Raw genomic sequence first — 25,278 nt, forward strand, 5'->3', positions numbered from 1 at the left:
AATTTATTTTTCTCCTTTCCCGCCTCCTCCGAGTCTTTCAAGTTTAGCTCAATTATTTCTCGGGTCTTTGGAAGTTTACAGCAGGCTCTGAAAAATAAATAAAAGGAGATGCCGGCAGCGCGCGGGAGTTAACTGTTTGAAGGTGAGCTCGTGCCAGCCTGAGACAGTGAAACTACCACGGGGGAACGAACGAAACGGGGAATTAAATAAGAGCTGCTAAGACAGCTGAGTGGGTTAATGCGTTTATGGATGAATGACTGTATAACCCAAAAGACGCACAGGTTCGCATCTTGATAAAATGAGCACCCTTGATTTGAGAAATAAATAACATCTCTTTTCAGCGACTAGATACGAGATCAAGCAGTGTTCCTGTTATATTATTTCGTGAAACACAAGCAGAGATTCCAGAATCCGGAGCAGCACAACTTAGAAAAAGATGGCAATTGTTATTGTCACAGCAGTTAAAACATTTATATAGCTCATTTATGCTGCCATATTATTCAAGGCACTGCTTTTAAAACAAAGATGCCTAGAAAACACACACCCAGTATATATATACATAAATATTTATTTTAATTAAGAAAAATTAAGAGAAAAAGCCCAACAGCCTTTAAAATCTGTAGCAGTGACTGTGCTCCAAAATACAGACACACACAACGAACTAGTGAAGACGGGTGGAACACAGTCGCGACTGGCGGCAGGGGTGGGTGAACAAAACAAAAATAAATAAACTTGCCTGAATCATCGCCGCTCTTCAGGCACAGGCTTCAAAATTGCCAATCCTAACGCTGGTCTCATGACTGCTGGCTGAGCACCCTCACTTTGCGCTCCCAGAAAGACTGGGAGCCTGTGCATCCTCTCTCCAACCTGGCAAACTTAGCTCGGGTTGGAGACAGCTCAGTGCGCATGTGGGTTTGACCGTCCTGAAACGGTTGGCCAAACCCACATGCACACTCACAGTAGTGCCACCATTCTTCCTCCCTGCCTGTCATCCCTCATGGCCCGGCCTCCTAGAAAAATAAAACAATAATAAACATAGTTTATTATCATTTTAGATTTAGGGCCTGATTCTAACTTCGGCGGGCGGCGGAGGCCGCCCGCCGAAGTTCCCCCACCAAAATACCGCTCCGCGGTCTAAAGACCGCTGAGGGTATTTTGGGATTTGCCCTGGGCTGGCGGGCGGCCGCCAAAAGGCCGCCCGCCAGCCCAGGGCAAATCAACCTTCCCACGAGGACGCCGGCTCAGAATTGAGCCGGCGTAGTGGGAAGGTGCGACGGGTGCAGTGGCACCCGTCGCGTATTTCAGTGTCTGCATAGCAGACACTGAAATACTTTGTGGGGCCCTCTTACGGGGGCCCCGTGGCACCCCCTACCGCCATCCTGTTCCTGGCAGGAGACCCGCCAGGAACAGGATTGCGGTAGGGGGTGTCAGAATACCCATGGCTGCGGAGCGCGCTCCACAGCCATGGAGGATTCTGTAGGGCAGCGGAAAACCGGCGGGAGACCGCCGGTTTTCCTTGTCTGACTGCGGCCGAACCGCCGCGGTCAGAATGCCCTGCGGGGCACCGCCGGTCTGTCGGCGGTGCTCCCGCCGACCCTGGCCCGGCGGTCTGAGACCGCCGGGGTCAGAATGACCCCCTTAATGTTTTGCGGCTGCTGCTGCTACTGAGGGGGTGACGCTCCTCCACCATAGCAGAGAAGCCACCGCTGGTTTAGTTCCTCTATATGGTTATGGACCTCCTTGGTCATTTGCAATATCTTTATAATGTATGGCAGGGAGTACTTTATTCCTTATATAATTTGGGATAATGGCTCTTCACTGGGTGAGCGTGTGAAAGGAGCAGATATTGTGTGACACACAGTGCCTCTGTGTGAGCGGGCAGGTCTGTGGTAAAGACGGTGCTACATTAAAATGTGTCTGAGGTTTTATTCTGACTTTAGGTCCTCCCCTCTCCTGTCGCCGTGGCAGCCAGTGGCGGTGCTCAGATCTTCAGCATGTCAAACATCTCAGAGCACCTGCTGCTACAGCCACACTGTCACTGTCAGCCCTCCTAGACTTCGGCAAGTTGTTTTGCGAAGCAGCGATGCCGATTGGTATTAGCCATGACACGTCCGATACTTCAACGTATCACCAACCACCCAAGACGTAGACATTGTTTCTCCTGCCTTTTCTGAAAGTGTCACGAGCCAAAGGTGTGCATGAGGCAAACAGGCCCTAGGAAATTTACAGACAAGGTTTCTGCAATTAAACCTCTAATAAGCTACGGTTCATTGTCTGGCCTCAATGCGTCAGGGCGGCTGGCCGTGTCCAACAAAGGGAGAACTTCACCTGACCCCATTACTCTATGTGGACTATCTCCTAACGCTGCTGTGGTGGTGAAACAAAAACAATTACAAGCCCAAAAGAATTGAATTTTATTGCCATTTCATCAGTGAATTGACTTATGTATAGATCTGGGCTGACATTGTATCTGCAGGTTGAGAGAATAAGTGAGGGCGGTAGTGAATGAGTGAATTGTAAAAAGTAGGTCCGACCATGACCAGCTTTCCTCAAGAGAAATGGTTGAAACTCCCCAATCCTGACTGGCTCTGTGCATTAAGAGCCACCGCATAGTCCAGAATGGTACCTATGGTAATGAAGCTCACCCGTAGGATGGATGGCGGCATGAGGTCAGAGAGATGGCTTGTGGAGAAACTGGAGTTTCGGACCATCATCACTATTATTTATTCTATTCCTTATGGGTGCTTTAATATTTCCCAAATACTACGCTTACACGTATCCCCTCACAAGGTCTTATTTCGTTAATCTTTTTTTATGTACTGATTTTTAATCTGTAATTTTGGAATCCCAATTTTGTTCTACTGAAAACAAATGCGACCACTTTTCATTGGGCTTGTTCTCAAAGGTCTACTTTATCTTTGGTTTCAGTATGACTATGCTCCTGGTTGGAGACAGTTACATAAAATAATTATTGCTTTAATTAAGTAATTCATTTCCTTGTGTAGGACACACTGTGATGTCATTTGGCTGTAGGGGCACCAGTCTACTTGGTGCATGGTGGTTGAAGGGGTGACGAGTTTATTTGGCACCCTCCTTCGACAGTGGTGAACCAAAAATACAGAACATTTTTCAACAATATTCAGCTACTCTACAGTGTCTTTAGCCATATGAACTTTATCAGACACCTCAGTAAAAAAAAAAACATACGACTGCAACCTGTAGTGATCGATGGTTCACTCCAAACTGGTCATCCTGCACAAATAGATTTGGGGCTTTTTGCTTCACTTTTTAACAGTATAATTACAAATATAAAATACCCATTGAATGTAAATAGCGTTTTTCAAAAGATGAATGGTCCCAATCTTTTTTAAGAAACGCAACTAGTGCTCTAAAAATATTTTATCATTTATTTTCATCTTTTCAAATACACATAAGAAGTATCAAAGTTATGCTGAAAAGAAGTGTCTATAAAAGTGGCAGAAAATTACATAAGCAATCATATTAATACATAAAATGCATGTATCACAAATAAATATTCTTGAATCAGCTATTTATTTAACAGCTGAGAAACAGATTGCTTTACGGTGTGTACAGTCAATTGCCAACTAATAGGTCAACATTTTGATTAGTATGGTAAATAATCAATGGAAAGGTCGACGTTTCGGCCCTTGGGCCTTCAATTACTGCTGAAAATGATCAGGATGTTTTGATATTCCACCCACAATCATGAATGATCATGTACAAATCTGGTATACAAAACTGTAAAGCCTACAAAACAGGTTTACTATGGAAACTAGTCTAATTAGTCTGCACTTTAAAGTGTCAAAGCGCTTTATACTTCCTCTTCTTTCCTTGGCATGTCTAAGACATAGTAAGGGCTTAAGACTATGGGGTTAGCTTAATAATCAGGAGGAAGCCATTTCATCTTCAAGGAAGCAACGTGGTCAAAAATCGTGTCCAGTTCTTGGACTATGAAGTCTGTATACCCCGATTCTTATGGGCAATGTTTGGTTGGCCTATAGTTTGTACTCTATCGCTCAGTAAAATTAATGGTCTCCATTGTAGTTTTATTTTCCTCGTAGTACGTGGGCTAGTTGATGACCAGCAAGACCCTGAGTAATTCCATCTTTGGCAAAGCCACAAAGTATCTCAAGAACATATTAAGGGTATATTGTGAGTCCAAGAATCTCACGCTTAAGGAAGCTACCAGCTTGAGCATTAATCAGTAAGGCTAATAGATGACGAGGAATAACATTCTATATACATGCCACAACACGTAACTACCCCAAGCCTACAGGCGTTCCACCATATGGTGAAGACCCACCACTTCTGATTCTCCACCATCTCCTTTGGGACATTTATTGAGTATTTGGACGCCCTGGGGTGTACAACACAGGGCCGGCGCCATGTTACATTTTCAGGATACATAATGGCTCCTGGACACCTGTACAACAGATGATAGGGTACCATAATTAATACTAGAATTAGTATATGTATTTTTTTAAGTGGGGACAGTTGTAGGTATATTTTACATCCACCACTGCACCGTGGTGCAAGGGTGTCTGCGTTGTAGTCAGGATTGTTTTTGTGCAGGAAGGTGGACTTCCCTGCACAAAAGCAATCCAGAGAGGCATTTTTCTCTTTCTAAGTGTGCTGCAGAATACAGCGCGCATGGAAAGAGGAAAAACTAGGAGAAATAAAAAAAAATCTCCTTGTTACACCTTACCTCAGAAGGTGTAAGGTTTTGGTGCTTCCCCTGGTCTACGTGATTTTGTAAATCTGGGGCAGCGTCAAAATCCATGGGTGTTGCGTGGGAAAACCCACCGCAACGCCCATGGAACGCTTCCCTGATGCAGAGTAAGACAACACAGCGACCTGCACTGCCTTGCCTTACTCCAGATCTATAAGGCCATGCAGAGCCACGCAAAGTGGCTTTGCATGGCCTCATAGGTATGATTATGTAGTCTGCACTGCCAGAGCGTAAAAAAATGTGCCCCTCTAGTGGTGCATGGGGCTCATAAATATGCCCCCAAGAATGCATAGAAAAAACTTGGACTGGATGAGCTTTTCACGTGCGGACCTTGAAAACGAGAGAGCTTCTGCATAGAGTGGGATCTTCCTAAAGAGACAAGGGTTTAGAATAGGTAGCCTTAGTTCAGGGACACTGCGGATTTTCAAAGAAAAGTTATTTCAGAGGTGGTCAACAGTAACACCTTGGACATTGTATCTGCTGTGGGCCCCGGTAAAAGGTTGAAGTCAGTTGAGGAAACCAGCAAGATGTTTTTTGATGGAGGCAAAAGTGTGTTCTACTCAGGGGACTGTCAGGCAGTGCGTTTTGAAGGTGACCCGGGCAAAGTATCCACTGGAGGCTCCTCTTGAGACCATTGTTTCGTAAACTCAACCAGATCTGACCTTTGGAAATTTGTGTTTGTTGAAGCATCTGATTCGCTATGTCGGTGGGTCCACATATGGGTCATTGGTGTAGTCCATGGTTGGCCAGCGTAGGTTCAGGTGAACCAGATCCATGTCAGACAATCAGGCTAACCCAATAACATAAAACTGTATTTACTGAATTTGAATGGAACTTATCTGCACGTAGCCAATGGTTGTCATTAAAAGCTGGCATGAATCTAGTCTTCCTTTACCTACAATGCAAACAAATAGCGGGTGGAACCTAACAAACAGTAAATAATCCAGACGTTCGTTATTAGTGTAAAAAGGGCAGCTTTCTACATAGATGCTGTAGCTTGAAGCTGAAGGTCAGGACCACTGTCCCTGTTTGTGAAGTCAGCCTAAGATCAGCATCCCAACTTACTTGCAGATTTTTGAAGTTTTTCAAGGATGTGAATGGCTCTCCAAAGAAGCTAAAGTAAGACAGAGAGAGTCATCTTTTCTAGGCAAAGTTTGGGACATCGTACCAAACTGTTCAATTCAACACTGTTCTACTCATTTATGATTCAATTTCTTCCAGTTCAGTTGAGATAATGGAAACTAGATTTCGAGGTAGCAGACACATTTGTCAGAATGTGTGCAAAAGTTTGGTTTGTAGTCTGAGAAGATTTCCCCAGGAGAATTCATAAAAGAAATGAATATCGGGATGAGTAGAGGTAATCCCCTAGTGACACTGCGGATCACTGTGCCAGGAGCCTGGGTTTGGTCTTATAGTCTCACACTCTGTTTCCATTCATAGATGGATGATTGGAACCATTTAATGGAAGAAGAGAGAGAGCCACAGCTTGGAGGAGAGGCAGGAATCTAGTACGATTCACCTTCTGAATAATGATGCCGGATCTAGTGGTATTATTATACAGAAGACGAAGTAAGCTCTTTGATGAGCAGGTGAACCAGTTTCGCGGCTAAGGCAGGTCCATATCATGGACAGAACCTTGATTGACATTTACACAAGATGGAACTCTGGAGAACTCTGATATATGTTTTTGGAATTTACAAGAAAGACTTTGCCAGTTAGAGAAGGATGATCTTGTAAGCAAATTCTCATTGAAACTTGGAAAAGATTGAAGACTTCAATTAAGGGACCTACTGGAGAACTGTACCTAGAGATATTAGCCAGTGTCGGTGTCATAATCCCTATCCAGGAGGCTATAGAGAAGTACCAGCGCAGACGGAAGCAATCCATCCTTGACCTGTAAATATTTTACCATGTGTGTGGCAACACCTTTTTATAAGAGGCGTTCACTCGGATATCATGACCGGTAACTACTATATATCACCAATCGGTTTTGAAGATAAGCGGGAAGGAATCTTTTTCTCTATTATTCTTTTAGGAGGTAAGTCAGCAAGCTCTGAGAGAGATAAAGAATATTTGAGACTCACTCAGTGCCCTCACTTTCTCAAACAAGCTCCTCATCCCACACATTCAGGGTCTGATTACAACTTTGGAGGAAGGTGTTAATCCGTCCCAAAAGTGACGGATATCCCACCAGCCGTATTACGAGTCCATTATATCCTATGGAACTCATAATACGGCTGGTGGTATATCCGTCACTTTTGGGACGGATTAACACCTCCTCCAAAGTTGTAATCAGGCCCACAATGTCTTGAGAGGACTGCTAGCAAAGATGTGGGCTCCAGTAGGCATGGAGTTAGTGGGGTAAACATATCGTTTCAGGGCTTAATTTGCAAAACTATAAGTGCCAGGGTCCACGGTATCGCTTGGGAGGCCCCCAGGGCTTGCACCACTCACTGCCTGTGCCAGTGCTGCCAAATGCCTTTATTAATAGCCAAGACCTGCTGCTCTTATTATTTTTTAGGGTGTTCTGCTAAATATCGGCAGACACCGCCAACGTGTGGAGGATTGTCATAAAAACGTGCAGGTGTTAAGAATGAAGTGCTGCTTGCAGAGCACCCGCAAACACTGGCACAAATTAAGCACTGCTTGCTCTTCTCTCTGGTAAGCTACAGTGCTCTCACCTGTGGGCGGACCTCCAACATAAGCAGCGACACTGTGGTTTAAACATGGTTGCCCCCGCGGGGGTCTCTCCAATTACCAGCGACTTTCAGTGAAGCGAGGGATGATAAATTATTCACTTAGGCTGCATGAGTTCCTCATCAAAAATCATAACCCTATTACATATTCTAGCACTTTCTTCTGCTCCCAACGATACTCAGGAGCATTTAATTCACCAGATGAGTGCTCCCGAGGACCTCGATGCGACTGAGGCACCGGAATAGCTTTCTAGTGTTTCTGGACCAAGAATAAGGTCTCAACAGCGTGTAAGTGGCCAATCACGGATCAGCTGCCCTGGATCGACCTCCCACACCAGAGAAGTGGTCAGTGGCCCCTTCTGCAAATCATGTAGAAATCTGCCCTTTACCTGAGCCGGTTCAATCCTATTTCTTCCCTGCTCTGGTTGAAAACCCCACTATACTTTCAATTAAATGGCCTCAAATTGCCTTCTATGGTCTTGTGGATAAGGTGATAGAATATATGAAGCAGGCACAAACCCAGGGGAAGAAAAAGAAAGGATAGAGGATGAAGGGAAAGATGGAAGGAGAGGGGGTGGGGTGAGCACAGTTTTTGGTATATGTCAGCAAAACCATATATGATTGTACCACGTACCAAAATAATTCTTTTGTACAGGGCTTTTCTTCATGCGCTGGGACTGCAACATTAATAAATAGAGAAGGTAAGCAGCAGGGAAGCAAGGAAAGAAGAACAGGGGAAAGGAAACTAGTGGTCATGGGGCGAAGGGGTTAGGAATGGGAAGAAGGAGTAAGGCAGGTGAAAGGAAGAGTAGGTGGAGGGAGGCAGTGGTGAAGAAAGCGAGAGAGGAATGAAAAAAGTGTGTCAGGAATGCATGACTTTGATGGAGGAAGAGTGAGTCCGAATGGGAAGATTGAAGGGAAAGGGAAGGGAAAGGGAAAAGGGAAAAAGGAAAAGGAAATGGAAAAGGGGAATGGGAAAAGGAAAGGGAAAAGGGTAAGGGAAAAGGGAAAGAGGAATGGGAAAGGGAAAAGGAAAAGGAAAAGGGGTGGGAAGGGACTTGCATAGATGGCTGGATTGTTGGACTGACCCATGTAAACATAAGCCACCCTCTAAAGCAGTGGTTCCCAACCTCTGGTCCGGGGACCCCTGGGGGTCCGTGAAGCCTCCTCAGGGGGTCCGTGACTGCTCAGAAAATGAAATAATATTAACAGATTTGGTCCCCAGTTTTCAGTAATGACTCCGTGGGGGGTCCCCGGATTCCAATAATGATTCAGTGGGGGTACCCGGGCTCCAGTAATGATGAAGTGGGGTCCACAGAATTCAAAAGGTTGGGAACCACTGCTCTAAAATGTCCTTCTTCCCCATCTTTCCCGAGAGCTGCAGATTCTCTCCTCCCTGTAAACCCTTCACTTGCCCTCAGCCTAACCCACCTTCTGTAGAGCTCTGGCCTACTTTGTCTTTCGTTTGCTTAATTGCCTGCTCCAAGGTGTGATCATCAGTGATTTGTTCTGCCTTTCACCAGCATCAAATATTAATGCATTAAAATGTGGCATTAATGTGAGAGCGCAAATTCCCCAGCTGCAGCACTTTGCCAGTGGGTCCTACAGGCTGATGCAACTGCACTTACAGGAGGTGGGGTATGCGCGGTGTGTATTTTTACTACTTCTTTTGACTGCACCGTCGGCATTCTCGGATACACTGTTCCCTTTAATGGGGGTGTTTAGCTGAAAAATGCCTGCAGCTTGCTGTCTGAGTCTCTGCCTTCCTTTAAATATATTTTGCTGGTCCACACAAAAGAGAAAAGTGGTAAGTAGGCTTTTGCTTGCTGGGCAAGCATGTTGTCCTCTTTCTATTTCCATAGCATTGACACACACCTTTTGAGAGGGTGTGGTGTAGTAGCCTGAGCTGCCAACTTCGGAGCCGAGGGAACCAGGTTCGAGTCTTGGCATCGGCTCAACATCCTGTGATTCTGCGAAAATCACATAATCTCCCCCTGCCTACAATTCAGCACCGTGAGACCCCCAGTGGTGATTGGCCTAGCTTCACAAAACCGGGATTAATTATTTATGTTTTTTGTGACAAGTAAAAAGTTAAGTGGTTACAAAGTTCACCACAATGATGAAGGTGAAAATGTGCACGAGTACAAGAAACCCAATTGCATGACTTATTTGGACAAACATTTCGAAGAATACCTGTTGACTGGAAACATTGCACCACGGAACAGACACAACCACAGCTGCTGAGCTACAGACAAGTCTTTGACCGGAATAGTGACCATACCTTTTGGAGTCAGGTGTCTCCAGGTGATGACTGGCTCAGGGCGCCCGTTGGCCATGCACACCAGGGTCACATTGCTGCCTTCGTTCACAGTGATGTCCGAGGAGATGTTGGAGATCTTTGGTGGCACTGCCAAGAGAGAAACAAACCAGGTCAGACAACTCTACAAGAGAAACAGCAAGTCATGCAGAAGTGCTGCAACTAGGCTGAACAGATATTATCTTTGGGCAACAACCCTAACTGGGACTAAATACTTTCTAAAAAAGACTCGCCATACTCAGTCATACTCAGTCCCCAGACCACGTAACCCACATCAGTTCAGGACTGTAAACTTGGGCACTCTGGCACTGCCACATGGGCCATCTTGAAAGGACCAATGTGCAAGCAATTTTGTGTCCCCTGGTCCCTGGCTGGGCCCACACACCTGCCCCTTGAAGCTGACACAATTGGCAGTGCCAGACTGCTCGAAATTCCAGCCCACTTCCCACATCTACGAGGTCATTTGAACTGTGCCTACAGTGCAAAAATAGATGCAAACTGTATTTGTGTCATTTTAAATGTAGTTCCCCTGTAGGTCGAGAGAAGAAATGTGTTGGGGCGTTATGTTCAACACTTTGCAGCAGCTTAGCTAGAGATGTTTAAAGGCATGGTCCACCTTCCAAGGACCCCTGGAAAAGTGAACTTACTCTCTGTCTCACTTTTATTTCTATACCTCACCTCTTTCCTCTCTGCCTACCCTTGCCTTTGACTCTGTTCCACTTTGCATAGCGCTATCTTAAGGATTTTGAGGTTTTTGTGTGAGCCTGTTCTTGAAACTTTAGGCCTCATTTACAAGAATCTGACGCATTGGCTCCGAAGTGTAAGATTTCTTGCGCTGCCCTATGACCCCCTAATGATGCCATAGATGCGCTGTATTTACAATACAGAGCTCCACGGCACACGTTTTCACAGATGCGTCAGAAATTCAGACGCATGTGTGGAATTAAGCTTGTGCATTGCTGGACTAGTGTCAAAAATTATGCTACTCCAGCAATGCGAGGAGACCTCCATTGAGAAAAGCCCTGTGTCAGTTTTATGCCTGCTTTGACTAGGCCGTAAAATTCTGACACATTGAAGTCTCAGAATGATGTAGTGAAATGTTGTAAATTTCACTGCGTCACTTCTGCGTAGCTTTCCCCGTGGGAACCCCTACCTCACATACATTACACCTGGTGCAGGTATAATGTGATGCGAGGCTTTACAAAGTGACGCAACGGGCCCAATGCGTCAGCTTGTAAATGTGAAACAGTGTAGAGCACTGCTAACACCACTATTGCATCAAAACAAAATGACGCAACAGTGGCACAAAGGCCTTGTAAATGATGCTCTTTGTTTTTTATCATGCAAGCTTGAATTAGAAGGAAATGGGTAATAAAGTTCAAGATTTTTCTGTACTGTTAACCCCAAAACACTCACAATGACATTGCTGTTAGCTGACAAGTGCAAGTGGAAAAATAGAATTAAACAAATTGGGCATAAATCACATTTACATGTATTGTTCTTCATTTATTTCAGAGTTCTACGAACTGGGAGCAAACATTAGGACAAAAACCCAGCACAAAAGAACTTTGCAACAGGAAGATGATCCACTCCACTTTGCCCAGGGGTTTAAACAAGCTCTTATCCCTTCCAGCGCCCCTGCACCTTTACCTACCCTCTGCTGTAAGAAGGCTTACACTCAACTTTCATATTGTAATGCTCTGTACCATACACTGTAAGTTTAATATAGCTGTGCTGTGATGTGATTTAGGAGTGTAAAAGTGAGTGAGTCTGACTTCTTTTGGCAAGTCTCCGGGGCATTTCTCCCCTGTGAGAAAAAATGCACACATTTGGGTCAAATAGGTCATTTTAAAGCATAATTTTCACATAAATTGGCTCAAAAACCACTGGTGTGCCAAGCCAGTGTAGCCCGATAGTCCATAGGATTTGACTACATTTTTTCAGCATATGCAGTGGGGACCCATATGGCAGTATTTAACGCCATTATGCTACACCCAGTATTTTGTCATTGGAAAACGGTGCACTCGTATGCCAAGTTTATATACAATACACCAACACCAGTATTTTACTATTGATGCATTCATATACCATGGATGACCCATATGTTAAAATTATCTCTAGAATGGATTTAGTCATAATTGCAGCCTGCTTTACCCATATGCCATGGTTGTCATCCCTTATGCCAAGATTTATCTTAAGTATGCCAGCATTATGCCATGGGTGTTTCATGTGCCAAGGGTATAGTCTAGTGTACCAGAATTACTTCCAGTATGCCAGCTCCAGCATTTTGCTGTGGGCACCCATATACCAAGAATTACCTCCAAAACACAAGGGCAAACATTTTGCCACTAGTGTTTCATATGCCAAGAATACCTTCTAGCGTGCCACCAGCAGGATTTTGCCATAGATATCCCATATGTCAAGAATTTCTTCTCATAAGTCAGCTCTAGCATTTTCCCTTGGGTACCACATATGCCAACTATTACCTCCAGTATGGAAGGGTCAGTGGCAGACTTCCAAGCACAGGCAGCAGAAAAGGGTAACATACAAAAACACACTCACTGATTCTCAATCACTTTCCCGTCACTCACTCGCTCACTCTCACTCATGCTCACGTACATTCACTCACATGTGCTGATTCTTAATCACTCACTCCTTCTCACTCACTTGCACTCACTCACACTTTCAGTCAGTCTCATTGTCCCTCTTGCTTATTATGACTAACTCATCCTCGTTTGCGGTTTCACTCACTATCACTTATTCACACTTACTTGCCTGCCAGAAACACAGAGCGGTGAGGAAGCAGACGCTCCATATTTCACTTGAATGCTCTGCCGCCAGGCCAGTACGAGTTTGTGGGTGCCTTGAGGGGCAGCGCATTCATGGTAATAGGATGCACTTTCCCTGATTACATCCGGCGCACCTATTTACCTGTTGCCAGGAGCTAACAGGGAAAGTGCACCGTATATGTAATACAGCCCCTGGTGTCCAGAAACTTTAAGGAGCTCTAACTCACTTCCGCTTCCCATATCTACTGTGCCAGTGGTCTCCTCTCGGTAAGGACAGCTCTAAAGGTATATTGAAGGATAAATAAATCCTTTGGTAGGAAATGACTTGAATCATTAGACCTTTTCAACTTTTCCAGAAATTATCCTTTGAGAAACCAAGCAACATCTCTAAAACATCTGCTATAGTTCATTCACTGATGCACAGTTTTATATTCTCATAGTGTATTTTAGCACCCCAGTTGGAATTTATTCTTCTGGTTTTTTTTTTACTATCAAGGTTATTCAAGTCAAGGGGGTGATCATTTCATGTTTAGTTAACTTTTCCTGCACCTTTATATTTTAGTTTAAACAGCTTTCCTTTTAATTTTATAATAAAATATCTTGCTATTGTTTTCTCACTGTGGTGCGCCTCAGTGATAGGTTTTGGGGGGGTGGGGGTTCACATCACTGTCAGAGGACACTGGACGTCTGCACGAAGATTAATGCACAAGTCACTTCTAGCTGCTACCGACCACCCAGGACTAATTTCTAGTCGCAGCAGGAAGTGACATAATTGTGTGACAGGCCTTTGTGGGTGGGAACGGTGATGAACAGTGATTTCCCACCTTTTGACTTCTGTTGACCCCCACTTTCTCATTACTGGAACCTGGGGACCCCCACTGAATCATTATTGGAATCCGGGGACCCCCCCACTAAGTCATTACTGAAAGTTGGGGACTGAATCTATTAATATTATTTAATTTTCTAAACAGTCGCGGAACCCGTGAGGAGGCTTTGAGGACCCCCAGGGGTCCCCGGACCACAGGTTGGGAACCACTGGTGTAAAGCATAAGGCCTGACATGAGTCTCAAACTCATCACCGCCTCCCCTGAATTCCATCTTGTGAGCACTTCATCATGCCAACTTCTTGTCTCCTACCCAAACCACTCTTCGATAACCTGGGAAGGTGTTATTCCTTTTTGAAAAAAAAGTAGTAGCGGGTATTTTCATTTTTAATTAATATTTTAATCATTACAGTGGTGTTGTACAAATTGTATAAATATAAACAGGTTTTCACAAAAAATATAATTTACATGTCCATATAAATTTAGACATGGGAAACTTCTCAAATGTTTCACACTGTAACAGATAATCATAGATATTAAGTTAAATCATAAAAGAACATTAACTTTAAGTCTCTAGAAACAGCATGCACAGCGCCTCAAATGTGTCCAAGGAATCTCTAACTTTAAATGATATTCATTCCAATAAAGCCTGACTGTGTGTGTCTTTCAAACATTGTTCCACATTCACTACTGACAGATGTGAACAATGCTGGAGCACCATCTTACCAACTATTAGTAATACAAACAGTTTTTTGCATCACAAAAACTTTCTTACACTGCCTACAGTTCCTAACTTTTTTATTTTACTTTACCCAGACGATCCATGTCTTGGAGAGTCTTCTTTGCCAATGTTATTGAGTTCTTCTGACAGTGCTCTAACTTTTCTACATCCAGCCAGCTCCTGGGGCAATTGTTCTGCTGAATGTCCCAGATTTTACAAATTATCTTTGAATGGTTCATACATTTTCTTCTGTGGTTATGGCAAACTATATTTCTTTTGCAGTATTTTAAAGAAACCACTCCTCGTTCCATGGTTGTTACAAGAATAGTGCTCCTCTTTCCATCCATTCCAACAAATTATTTCTGTTAATCTTCGGTCCACGTTTCCTCATATACAAGGTTCTCCTCTAACTCCCATCCTGACACTTATTTGATTCCAAACTTCACTTTCTGGTTTTAAAGATGGGGGAGCCTGTGACCATGATTAGGGAACCAGCGTGTGTACTGCAACTAGGGGACAGTGCCCAGTCCAGGCCGTGGTGCTAATGGGTGCACGAAGAGTGGATCAGTGAACTCTGTCACACTTTTATGTCTATTCCTAGTGCAAGAGTGAACTCACGCTTGCACTGGGTTGTGTATTAGTGAAATGACGACAGGCTGTTTAAAGCTGTAGGACCACCATTCACTGTGGAGGTAGGAACCGGCCTGTGTTTCAAAGGGGGTAAGAGATCATACAGAGGGATGTGTAGGGGATCCCTGGGACCCCTTGGCCCCATTTCAAGGGGCACCCTTATTTCCCACTGTGTGGCATCTTTGGGACCACTTTTGTGGCACACAGTTGGTGCACCTTCTGACGGTCTCTTGCCTCTGCATCCTTATCTGCCATGCACTGCAGGCACAGAGTCAAAGTGTTTCCTCATTTCATAGGGCCACGCAATCATGCAAATAAGGGAGCCCCCTCTCGAGAGCTCATTGTTGCAAATGTGTACCAGCATCATCCGCGTTACAGAAGGGAACGCACAAGAATCTATGTCTCCAACGGTGCTTAATTTGGGCTGGTGGTTTCTGGTGCGGGGCACCAGCACTTATATTTTAGGGCCAGCACTTTGAGCAAAAGACACATGAGAAAGACGGAGGAAGAGAAAAACGAAAAAGCGTCACAAAGGGAGACAACAGAAAGCTGCAAGACTGAGCTGAAGGGGCAGAGAGCGCCTGTAAATGGATTAAAGAGGCCCGCAATGGCTCCAGGATTATGCTGCCTCGCACCTTTAATTGCAGGAGTCCTGAGTTTCAGAGGAGAGCTTTGGGCACCGGCATGTTTTTGTTTACAAATTAATCACTGGTTTCCCCTTCTATTACTTCAAAGTATCCTAGGGGCCAAAGAAGTGTGTGCAAACACCCATGTGTCCCCGAGGCACTTATTGTAATACTCTTTGGTTGCTATTACTAAAGCAGGCACTATAGGTTTACAGAAGGGTTCCTGAAATTCCACCCAACCTTGCTTCTCCTCATCTTTGGGCCTAAACTTTACTGACACTTTCCCTAAATCCGCTGGCTTAGGGTAAATAAGTATGTTTGGTAAATTCATGCCATCTGCATTAAGCAACAACTGTTGTTTTCCATACTAAACCTGTTATGTTTCTTTTTTTCCATAGAAGTTTTACTGAAATGTTTGAAATACACTACACTGAGCCTTACAAATATATGTAGTGCTTTGCCTTTCTTATCCTCTATTGCAGAATCTGCGTTTGTGCATGTGGATTCTTAAGGCATCAGTCGAAGAATAATGCGTTTTATTTCTCTTAGTTTGTTTGAGCTGGTGGGTTTCTTAGGTACTTGCACTTCATTACCTCCATCTTGCTTTTGAAAATTGCAGTTTGTGGGTGTTGAGGATGAATAGTTGTGTCTGTGTTATTCGCATCTTTTAGGGACACAGAGCACTTTGTCTGGCTCTCTGGTGTTTTATCTTATGGGCCACATGATGGGGAAGAAACTCTTGAACTGTTTAGTTGTGATTAGCCAGGAGTGGCCCCAAATACTTGTTTGAGGGAGGTATTAAGTATTCAAGAACAATAACGTTATTATCTCACAGGTTCCTGTAATGTATGGATTATTTCAAATATTTGGTGGAATGTCAAAACAACCTTATCATATATATCTCTACATTTCTAAACATGTTGAGTGCATTAAATGCATTAAATGTTACCCAATATGTGTAAAGATATGAGTTGGTGGAGATGTCTATAGGTGGACAGTGCCTCTGCATGCTCACCCTTTCCAACAATTATTTGTGTCACCAAATGTTTTTCTCAGGAAGAGCGCTTTCCTATTGGCTGCTACAAACAAGTATGGTATGTGTGTGTGTGTGTGGGGGGGGTCTTTAGAACTATAAGTTGCCTCTTAGAAGGGGACCAGGAGCCTCCATCCAGTTGCTAAAGCCTCACAAAATCCTTTGCATGCTCTTTGGCAACTGTTTGTTCAGAAGGTGCGGTGAAAAAAACAAGTCACAAATTTTGTATACATTAACCGTAAGTCTGTACAGTGATCCGGTCTGAGGCCCCTCCCCAGTGTAAAGGCGCTTTAGAAAATGAATCGTGGAGTGCGACTGTGACCTGACTTCAATAGCGCTGTTTCATTATCCCACCATTACTGCGGCGGCCTGCACTGCTTCTGCGACAAATGTGTCCCACGAGCCTCGAACCCAGCATTGGTATAAGGGCCAAGGTTAAGCTTATATAGAAATGTATACGTACAGACTTGAGCAGTGGTGGCCCAGCTCTGGGGAAATCAGCAATGGTGTCCAAAGCTCAATTCTAATTGTGATTCATTGTGTGAATAAGTTGAGCGAAATTCGACCTCACTTTTCCCTGAATGTTACATACCTGCTTTGCGAATCCCTCGCACTCAATTTTCCACTCTAAAAGCCACAGTATTGCGGGTGATGCACAAACAAACAATTCTTACAAGATGGTGGCATAAAAAAGACAGGGGCAGAATGCGTTGCCTGCAGTAGAATGGTAGAGGTTGAAGATTTATGGAATGGACCGTATTGACACAAGGCCTTTGTTTATTTCCGACACAGGCTTACTGAGTTGTCAATGTTTGCCGTAAGGAAGTTACATGGTCTCATGATGACATCACACAACCAAACAGTCTTATTATACAAGGAAATTTACCTAGCATTACGAAATCATACATTCAAATATTTTAGTGTTATGGAGAAGAGGACCGGGGAACCTGACTTGCATTGCAACATCAGCACATCTTAACTGTGTCTATCAGGACATTACAGGATTTAAAGTTTTAAAAGTTTATATAGATTGCAACAGATTTTAGCTCATTGTGAAATCCCACCTTCAAACATTTAACACAATCAGAGGAACCTCGCATGAATTATGACATCACAAACTCAAACAGAGGAGCCTAACCTATATTATGATGCCGAACAATCAAACGCTCTAAATGTATAGAAGGAGGCACAGCTACACCTGAAATGGATTTTTTGAAAAAAGAAAATTATAATTGTATGCTGAAGGTATAGAGGAGCCATGTTTGCATTATGACTGTGACATCACTTCACAAAAGACTCAAAATCCATGGGAAAGTGTAGAGAGTAGCTTCGCGTGTAATATGACATCACACAACCTAACATTCTATGTGGATGCAGAAGGGTAGTGAGAACATGCACTTGTACTGTGATATCACACCATCTCATGTTGTACCTGTGTGAAGAGTAGCAGAGGAGAACATCACACGTGTGTGACGTGAAGGAAATATTGTAACTGCCTGAAGAAGGGCACTGATTAGCAACAATCGCGGTGTGATATTGTGAATACAACATTCTAACTTACAGATAACAGATAAGGGTACGGAGGAGTTACACGTGTATCGATATCACACAATCAAATATACCAAATGAATGAAGGTCACAGGAGCGTCACGTGTGCTAGGACACAGAGGGATATTACATGCTAACTACACAGGTATGGGAACATAGTAGTTTGACATGTAGTTCATCACATGGTCAAACATGAGAACTGCATGGAGAAGGGTACGGGGAGCCTGACCTGGACTGTGGTGTCACTGATGTCAACGGATAATCTACAAGCCACCCTAGTTTGTGTTATGACAGCACAAAATGTCACATTAGAACTGCCTGCTGACTGACACAGGTAAACCTGACATGTATTATGACATCATTCACTCTAGCATTCTGATCGAATAGCAATTGCACTACAACAACACACATTTCATCATTCTAACTACTGTATAAGTGGCTTTTTAACCAATACAAATTGTCATGAGTAACACGTACATTTTGTAACCCGTAAATGCTATGTTCTCTTGACATTACTTAACCTGTTGACTAGACGTTCCGGTCTTACAGCCAAGGAAAGGACTATACCTGGCCAGTGAAGGCCTGAGTTTCGAAAACTGCTGATCGAGTTGGTTTCTGTCTCTGAATAGATGCATTTAAAGGCCGTATACTCTCAGTTTATCCAGCTCTAACCCTTAGTAAAATAACATTTAAAGACGTATGGTTACTTGTAGAAGCTTCGGAAATTCTGTTACTATAATTGGACATTAACAAGTGCGGGTGCCTCGCACTATGACGTCACACAATGGATCATTCAACCTGTATACTGAGGTGCACAGATGACTTACATGCGCTATGACGTCAAACAATCGCACACGCACAAGGGACCGTGAGACACTGCAGGTGTACCTCACTTGCACTATGACGCCACACAACCCATCATTCTACCTGTATGTAGAGGGGCACATGTGATGACATACACTATGGCATCAAACAATCACGTACTCAAAAGAGGACATTAAGAGACTGCAGGTGCCCCTCACTTATACTCAGTGCCGTAACGATACGCGAGGGGGGCCTCTTGCAAAATACATGGAGTGAGCCCCCCACGCTCCGGACCCAGTCAGAAGATCTTAGACGAGGGGGCCGTGCACAGAACAGGAGTGGGCCCCTAAGAGCTCGTCCCCGCCCCGCGGGGCCAGTGAGGGCTATTGTTACGCCACTGCTTGTACTATGAAGTCACACATTCCACCATTCCGCCTGTAGACAGGTGACTTACATACGAAGTGACGTCAAACAAACGCCACGTCAAGGTGTCCGTGAGACATTGCAGGTGATCCTGTCTTGTACTATGACATCACACAGTCCATCATTCTACCTGTATGTAGAGAGGCACAGGTGATGTACATGCGCTATGGCGTCAAACAATCGCGCACGCACAAGGAACCGTGAACACTGCAGGTGTACCTCACTTGTACTATGACGCCACAACCTACTATTAGGTGTATGTAGAGGGGGACATGTGATCACACACACTATGACATCAAACAATCATGCACTCAAAAGAGGAAATTAAGAGACTGCAGGTGCCCCTCACTTATACTCAGTGGCGTAATCAGTGGCGTAACGAAACGCGAGGGGGCTGCTTGTAAAAACAGAGCAAGAAGCCCCCAACACCCCCGGGGCTCGCTTCCGCACCGGGGGCCCTTTGGGGGCTATTGTTACGCTACTACTTATACTACGAAGTCATTCATTCCGTCTGTACACAGGTGATTTACATACGTTGTGACGTAAAACAATCCCCAAGTCAAGGGGACCGTGAGACATTGCAGGTGCCCCGGTCTCGTACTATGACATCACACAATCCACCATTCTACCTGTATGTAGAAGGGAACAGGTGATGTACATGCGCTACGACACCAAACAATCAGGACTCCCAGGGGGACATAGAGTCATTACAGAGCGCCTCCTGGTGGCGCACAGCTGGTGCTGCAGTACGGCTCAGGCCGACTCTTCCTCTCATCGTTTTCACGCGGCAGATGCGCGGCTCTCGCCTTACTTCGAGCCACGACCCCATCTCCTGCCGCTCATTTTTTCCAATTGAAACGTTTAGCGCTAGAAATAAACACGAGTTCCGCTTTTTCCTAAAGCGTCGCCTTTTTTGCTTCTCTAATCTGCCTTCTCTTGAAGGTATTCGGCGGTGGGGTGATTCCCGTGGGTTTCCAGTAAACGATTCCTTTAATTTCTCTCCCTCGCTCGCTCCTCGGCAGCTCCACTTCAGAGCGCGTGTGTAGTCAGGAATGAAACACAATCATCTTCTGCTTTGGTTGGTGCCGAGTAAACAGACCGGCCGGTCCCCCGCCTTCCTCGCCGCCGTCCACGCCGTTCAGGGGTGCCAGAAAGTATAAGGGGGTTGGAGAACAAGGGTGAGAGAGAGAGGGGCAGAAGAGGGAAAGATTAAACAGGCCTCCAACAGCCGGGGTGCAAGAAAGTATAAGAGGGTTGGACAACAAGGGTAAGAGAGAGGTGCATAAGCAAGGGGCAGGAGAGGGAAAAATTAAACAGGCCTCAGAGTACAGGAGCCATTTTAGCACAGCATCCATTTTAGGATATCCTCACTCCTCATCCCTGCTTCTCATCCATCATACATCATCCCTACTTCTAATACATCATCCCTAATTATCATCCATCATCACTGCTTCTCTTCCATCATACATCATCCCTACTTCTCATCCCCACTATTCATTCATCCTCCCTACTTCTCACCCATCATACATCATCCTTACTTCTCATCCATCATCCCTACCTCGCATCTATCATACATCACCCTTACTTCTCATCCATCATACATCATCCCTAATTCTCATCCATCATCCTTGGTTCTCATTCCGACTATTCATCCTTCATCCCTACTTCTCAACCATCATACATCATCCCTACTTCTCATCCATCATCCCTGCTTCTCTTCCATCATCTCTACTTCTCATCCATCATGCATCATCCCTACTTCTCATCCATCATCCATCATCTCTACTTCTCATCCATCATCCCTACTTCTCATCCATCATCCCTACTCCTCATTCCTCATCCCTCAGTCATACCAACATATTTCAGTTTTGTGAAACACACATTCACACTGATTGGTTGGCAACAGCCAATTGGAGTTCTGAGAGACGCCTGCATTCTATTTCACTGAAAACAGCCTTCTAAGCATGTGCTTGGTGAAGATGTTCGCTTCCAGTGAATTCAAGGCTGTACAACATTTCATTTTATTTAACTAAGTGTTTTTCTATGTACAGAGGCCTCTGCTGAAAACTCCGCTGGTTTGGGAAATACAAGGAGCCCACAGCTTGGCCCGGAACTCAGCTCTTGGACAAAGCCTTTTACAGTTCATCTACAGTTCAACAAAAACCTTTCTGGTTTCATAAAAGACAAAAAAACATCTCTCAGAGATAAAAGCAGCCTCAGATTTGAAAATTGTATCTGTTACAAATAAAAATGAAACCAGAAAAGGTTTGGATGAATTGGATTGCACTGTCACCATAGTTTATTTTAAACATTTTCTTTCTACAAATGAAATTGAAACTAGTAAGGTGTTTGGTTGAACTGTAGATGAACTGTATAACCCTTTCTCCAAGAGCTGAGCTATGGCCCAAGCTGTGGGCTCCTTGTATTTCCCAAACCAGCAGAGCTTTCTGCAGAGGCCTGTGTAAACAGAAGAAAAACACTTAGTTAAATAAAATAGAATGTTGCACAGCCTTGGATTCACCTGAAACAAACACACAGTTGCATTTCCTCTCCATCTTTTCCAGCAATTGCAATGAGAAGGCTGTTTTTCAGTGAAATAGAATGCAGGCCTCTCTCATAAATCCGATTGGCTGTTGCCAACCAATCAGTGTGAAGGTGTGTTTCACAAAACTGAAAATGTGTTGGTATGAGTGAGGGACGAGGAACAAGGAGTACGGATGATGGATGAGGTATGAGAAGTAGGAATGATGGAAGACGGATGAGAAGTATGGATGAGAAGCAGGGATCAGAAGTAGAAATGATGGAAGAGTAGTAGGGATGAGAAGCAGGGGTCAAAAGTTGGGATGATGTATGATTGATGAGAAGTAGAGATGATTGATGAGAAGTATGCATCATGGATGAATAGTAGGGATGAGAAGCAGGGATGAGGGATGAGAAGTAGGGATGGTGTATGATAGATGAGAAGTAGCGATGATGGTTGAGAACTAGGAATGATGTATGATGGATGAGAAGTAGGGATGATGGATGAGAAGTAGGGATGATGTATGATGGATGAGAAGTAGGGATGATGTATGATGGATGAGAAGTAGGGATGATGGGTGAGTATTAGGGATGATGTATGAGAAGTAGGGATGATGGATGAATAGTAGAGATGAGAAGCAGGGATGAGAAGTAGGGGGATGTATGATGGATGCGAAGTAGGGGTGATGGATGAGAAGTAGGGATGATGTATGATGGATGAGAAGTCGGGATGTTGGATGAGAAGTAGGGATGATGTATGATGGATGAGAAGCAGGGATGATAGATGAGACATAGAGATGATGTATGATGGATGAAATGTAGTGATGATGTAGGAGAAGAAAGGATGAGAAGCAGGGATGAGAAATAGGGATGAGGAGTAAGGAATGAGGAGATCCGAAAATGAATGCTGTATCTGACAGCCGGGGTAAAAGAAAGTGCAAGGGGGGGCAGAGAAGAAGGGTTAGAGAGAAGAGAGCAGTGCACAAGCAACAGGCAGGAGAGGGGAACAACTAAACGGGCCTCAAAGAGCAGGGGTGCAAGAAAATAGAAAGTAGCTGAGGAACAGCAAAAGTGAGAGTGAGGGGAGCGGGCTATAGGTGGGGGTGTGGGGCACAGATGGCAGTGTGGGGGCAAGAGAGGGTAGTGGGGCACAGGTGAGGGAGAGGGGAGTGGGGCACAGGTGGAGGGGTGAGAGAGAGGGGAGTGGGACACACGTAGGTGTGTGGGGGTGAGAGAGAGGGGAGTAGGGCACAGATGGGGAGAGGGGAGCGGGGCACAGGTACAGGGGTGATAGTGGGGAGTGAAACACAGGTGGGCTGAGGGGAGTGAGAGAGGGGAGCTGGGCACATGTGGAGGGGTGAGAGAGAGAGGGGAGTGGGACACAGGTATGGGCGTGGGGCTGAGGGAGGGGGTGGGGCACAGGTGGAGGGGAGCGGGGCAGAGGTGGGACATGGGTGTGAGAGAGGGGAGCAGGACACAAGACAAATGGCGGTGTGGGGGGGTGAGAGAGGGAAGCGGGGCACAGGTGAAGGAGTGGGGGTGATAGAGGGAAGCGGGGCACAGGTGAGGGAGTGGGGTGAGAGAGGGGAGCGGGACGCAAGTGGGTGTGGTGGGTGACAGAGGGGAGCAGGAGACAGGTGGGGGAGTGCGGGTGAGAGAGGGGAGCAGGACACAAGTGGAGGTGTGGGGGTGAGAGAGGGGGAATGGGGCACATGTGTAGGAGTGGGGGTGAGAGAGGGGAGCAGGTGTGAGAGAGAGGATGGGGGAACAGGTGGGGGTGAGAGAGGAGAGCGGGACACAGGTGGGGGAGTGCAGGTGAGAGGGGAGTGGGACACAAGTGGAGTTGTGGGGGTGAGAGAGGGGGAATGGGGCAGAGGTGTAGGAGTGGGGTGAGAGAGGGGAGCTGTGGTGAGAGAGAGGAGGGGGAACAGGTGGAGGGTGGGGGGTGAGAGGGGGGTGGGACACAGGTGAAGGGGTGACAGAGAGGGAAGGGGGACACAGGTGCGGGCGGGGGCAGGAGAGGAAGAAAGGGGAAGGGCACTGGGTTCACAGCAGAGAGCACAGGTGTAGCGAGCTGGAGAGCGCACAGGGGTGCAGGAGAGGACGAACTGGACAGGGGTTCACTTCAGAGAAATGGGTGCAGGACAGGTGGACAGTACACAGGGGTTACAGGAGAGGAGGGGAGTGCATAGGGGTGCCAGGGAGGAGGGGGGGTGTATAGGGGTGCAGGAGAGGAGGGGGGTGCATGAGAGGGGGAGTGCATGGGGGTGCAAAAGAGGAGGGGCGTGCACAGGGCGCAAGAGAGGAGGGGAGTGCACAGGGCGCAAGAGAGGAGGGGAGTGCACAGGGCGCAAGAGAGGAGGCGAGTGTAAAGGGGTACAAGAGACGAGAAGAGTGCATAGAGGTTTACTTCAAAAGACATGGGTGAGAGAGAGTACACAGGTGTGCAAGAGGTGAGGGGAGTGCACATAGATTCACTTAAGAAGGCATGGGTGCATGACAGATGGGGAGCACACAAGGGGCCGGAGTGCACAGGGGTTCATGTCAGAGGAGACAGGTGCAAGGCCGGTGAGGCGTGCACCTGGAGCGAGAGGAGAGAAGTGGACAGCGGTTCACAACAGAGGAGGTGGGTGCAAGGCAGGTCAGGTGTGCACCTGGTGCAAGAGGAGGGATGTACACAGGGGTTCACACCAGAGGAGATAGGTGCAAGACAGGTGGGGTGTACACCTGGTGCAAGAGGAGGGATGTACACAGGGGTTCACACCAGAGGAGATAGGTGCAAGACGGGTGGGGTGTACACCTGGTGCAAGAGGAGGGAAGTGCACAAGGGTTAACTTCAGGAGCCATGGATACAAGATAGATGGAGAGTGCACAGCAGTGCAAGAGTTCAGGGGAGGGCACAGGGGTTCACATCAAAGGAAATAAGTGCAAGACAGGTGAGGAGTGCACCTGGTACGAGAGGGGGGAAGTACCCAGGGGTTCACACCAGAGGAGACAGATGCAGGACAGATGAGCTGTACACCTGGTGCAAGAGGAGGGAAGTGCACAAGATTCACTTCAGAAGGCATGGATACAAGATAGATGGAGAATACACAGGGTGTCGGAGGGCAGCAGGGGTCAAGTCAGAGGAGCTAAGTGCAAGACAGGTGAAGAGTTCACCTTGTGCAAGAGGGGGGATGTACACAGGGGTGCACACCAGAGGAGATAGGTGCAAGACAGGTGGGGTGTACACCTGGTGCAAGAGGGGGGATGTACACAGGGGTTCACACCAGAGGAGATAGGTGCAAGACGGGTGGGGTGTACACCTGGTGCAAGAGGGGTGATGTACACAGGGGTTCACACCAGAGGAGATAGGTGCAAGACAGGTGGGGTGTACACCTGGTGCAAGAGGGGGGATGTACACAGGAGTTCACACCAGAGGAGATAGGTGCAAGACGGGTGGGGTGTACACCTGGTGCAAGAGGAGGGAAGTGCACAAGGGTTCTCTTCAGGAGGCATGGATACACGATAGATGGAGAGTACACAGCAGTGCAAGAGTTCAGGGGAGGGCACAGGGGTGCACACCAGAGGAGATAGGTGCAAGACAGGTGGGGTGTA

General features: G+C 45.9%; 1 protein-coding gene across 6 annotated transcripts in view; it reads right to left on the reverse strand.

The window, feature by feature from the left end:
* LSAMP (limbic system associated membrane protein) overlaps positions 1 to 25,278 on the reverse strand; it is an 879,557-nt gene that overhangs the window by 325,444 nt on the left and 528,835 nt on the right. For all 6 annotated transcript variants that reach the window (XM_069202657.1, XM_069202656.1, XM_069202658.1 and 3 more), the window contains exon 3: positions 9,728 to 9,853. In XM_069202657.1, coding sequence (XP_069058758.1) covers positions 9,728 to 9,853 — 126 coding nt within the window. The remainder of the gene's footprint in view (positions 1 to 9,727; positions 9,854 to 25,278) is intronic.

This window comes from Pleurodeles waltl, chromosome 8 (assembly GCF_031143425.1).
Source record: "Pleurodeles waltl isolate 20211129_DDA chromosome 8, aPleWal1.hap1.20221129, whole genome shotgun sequence".
NCBI lineage: Eukaryota > Metazoa > Chordata > Amphibia > Caudata > Salamandridae > Pleurodeles > Pleurodeles waltl.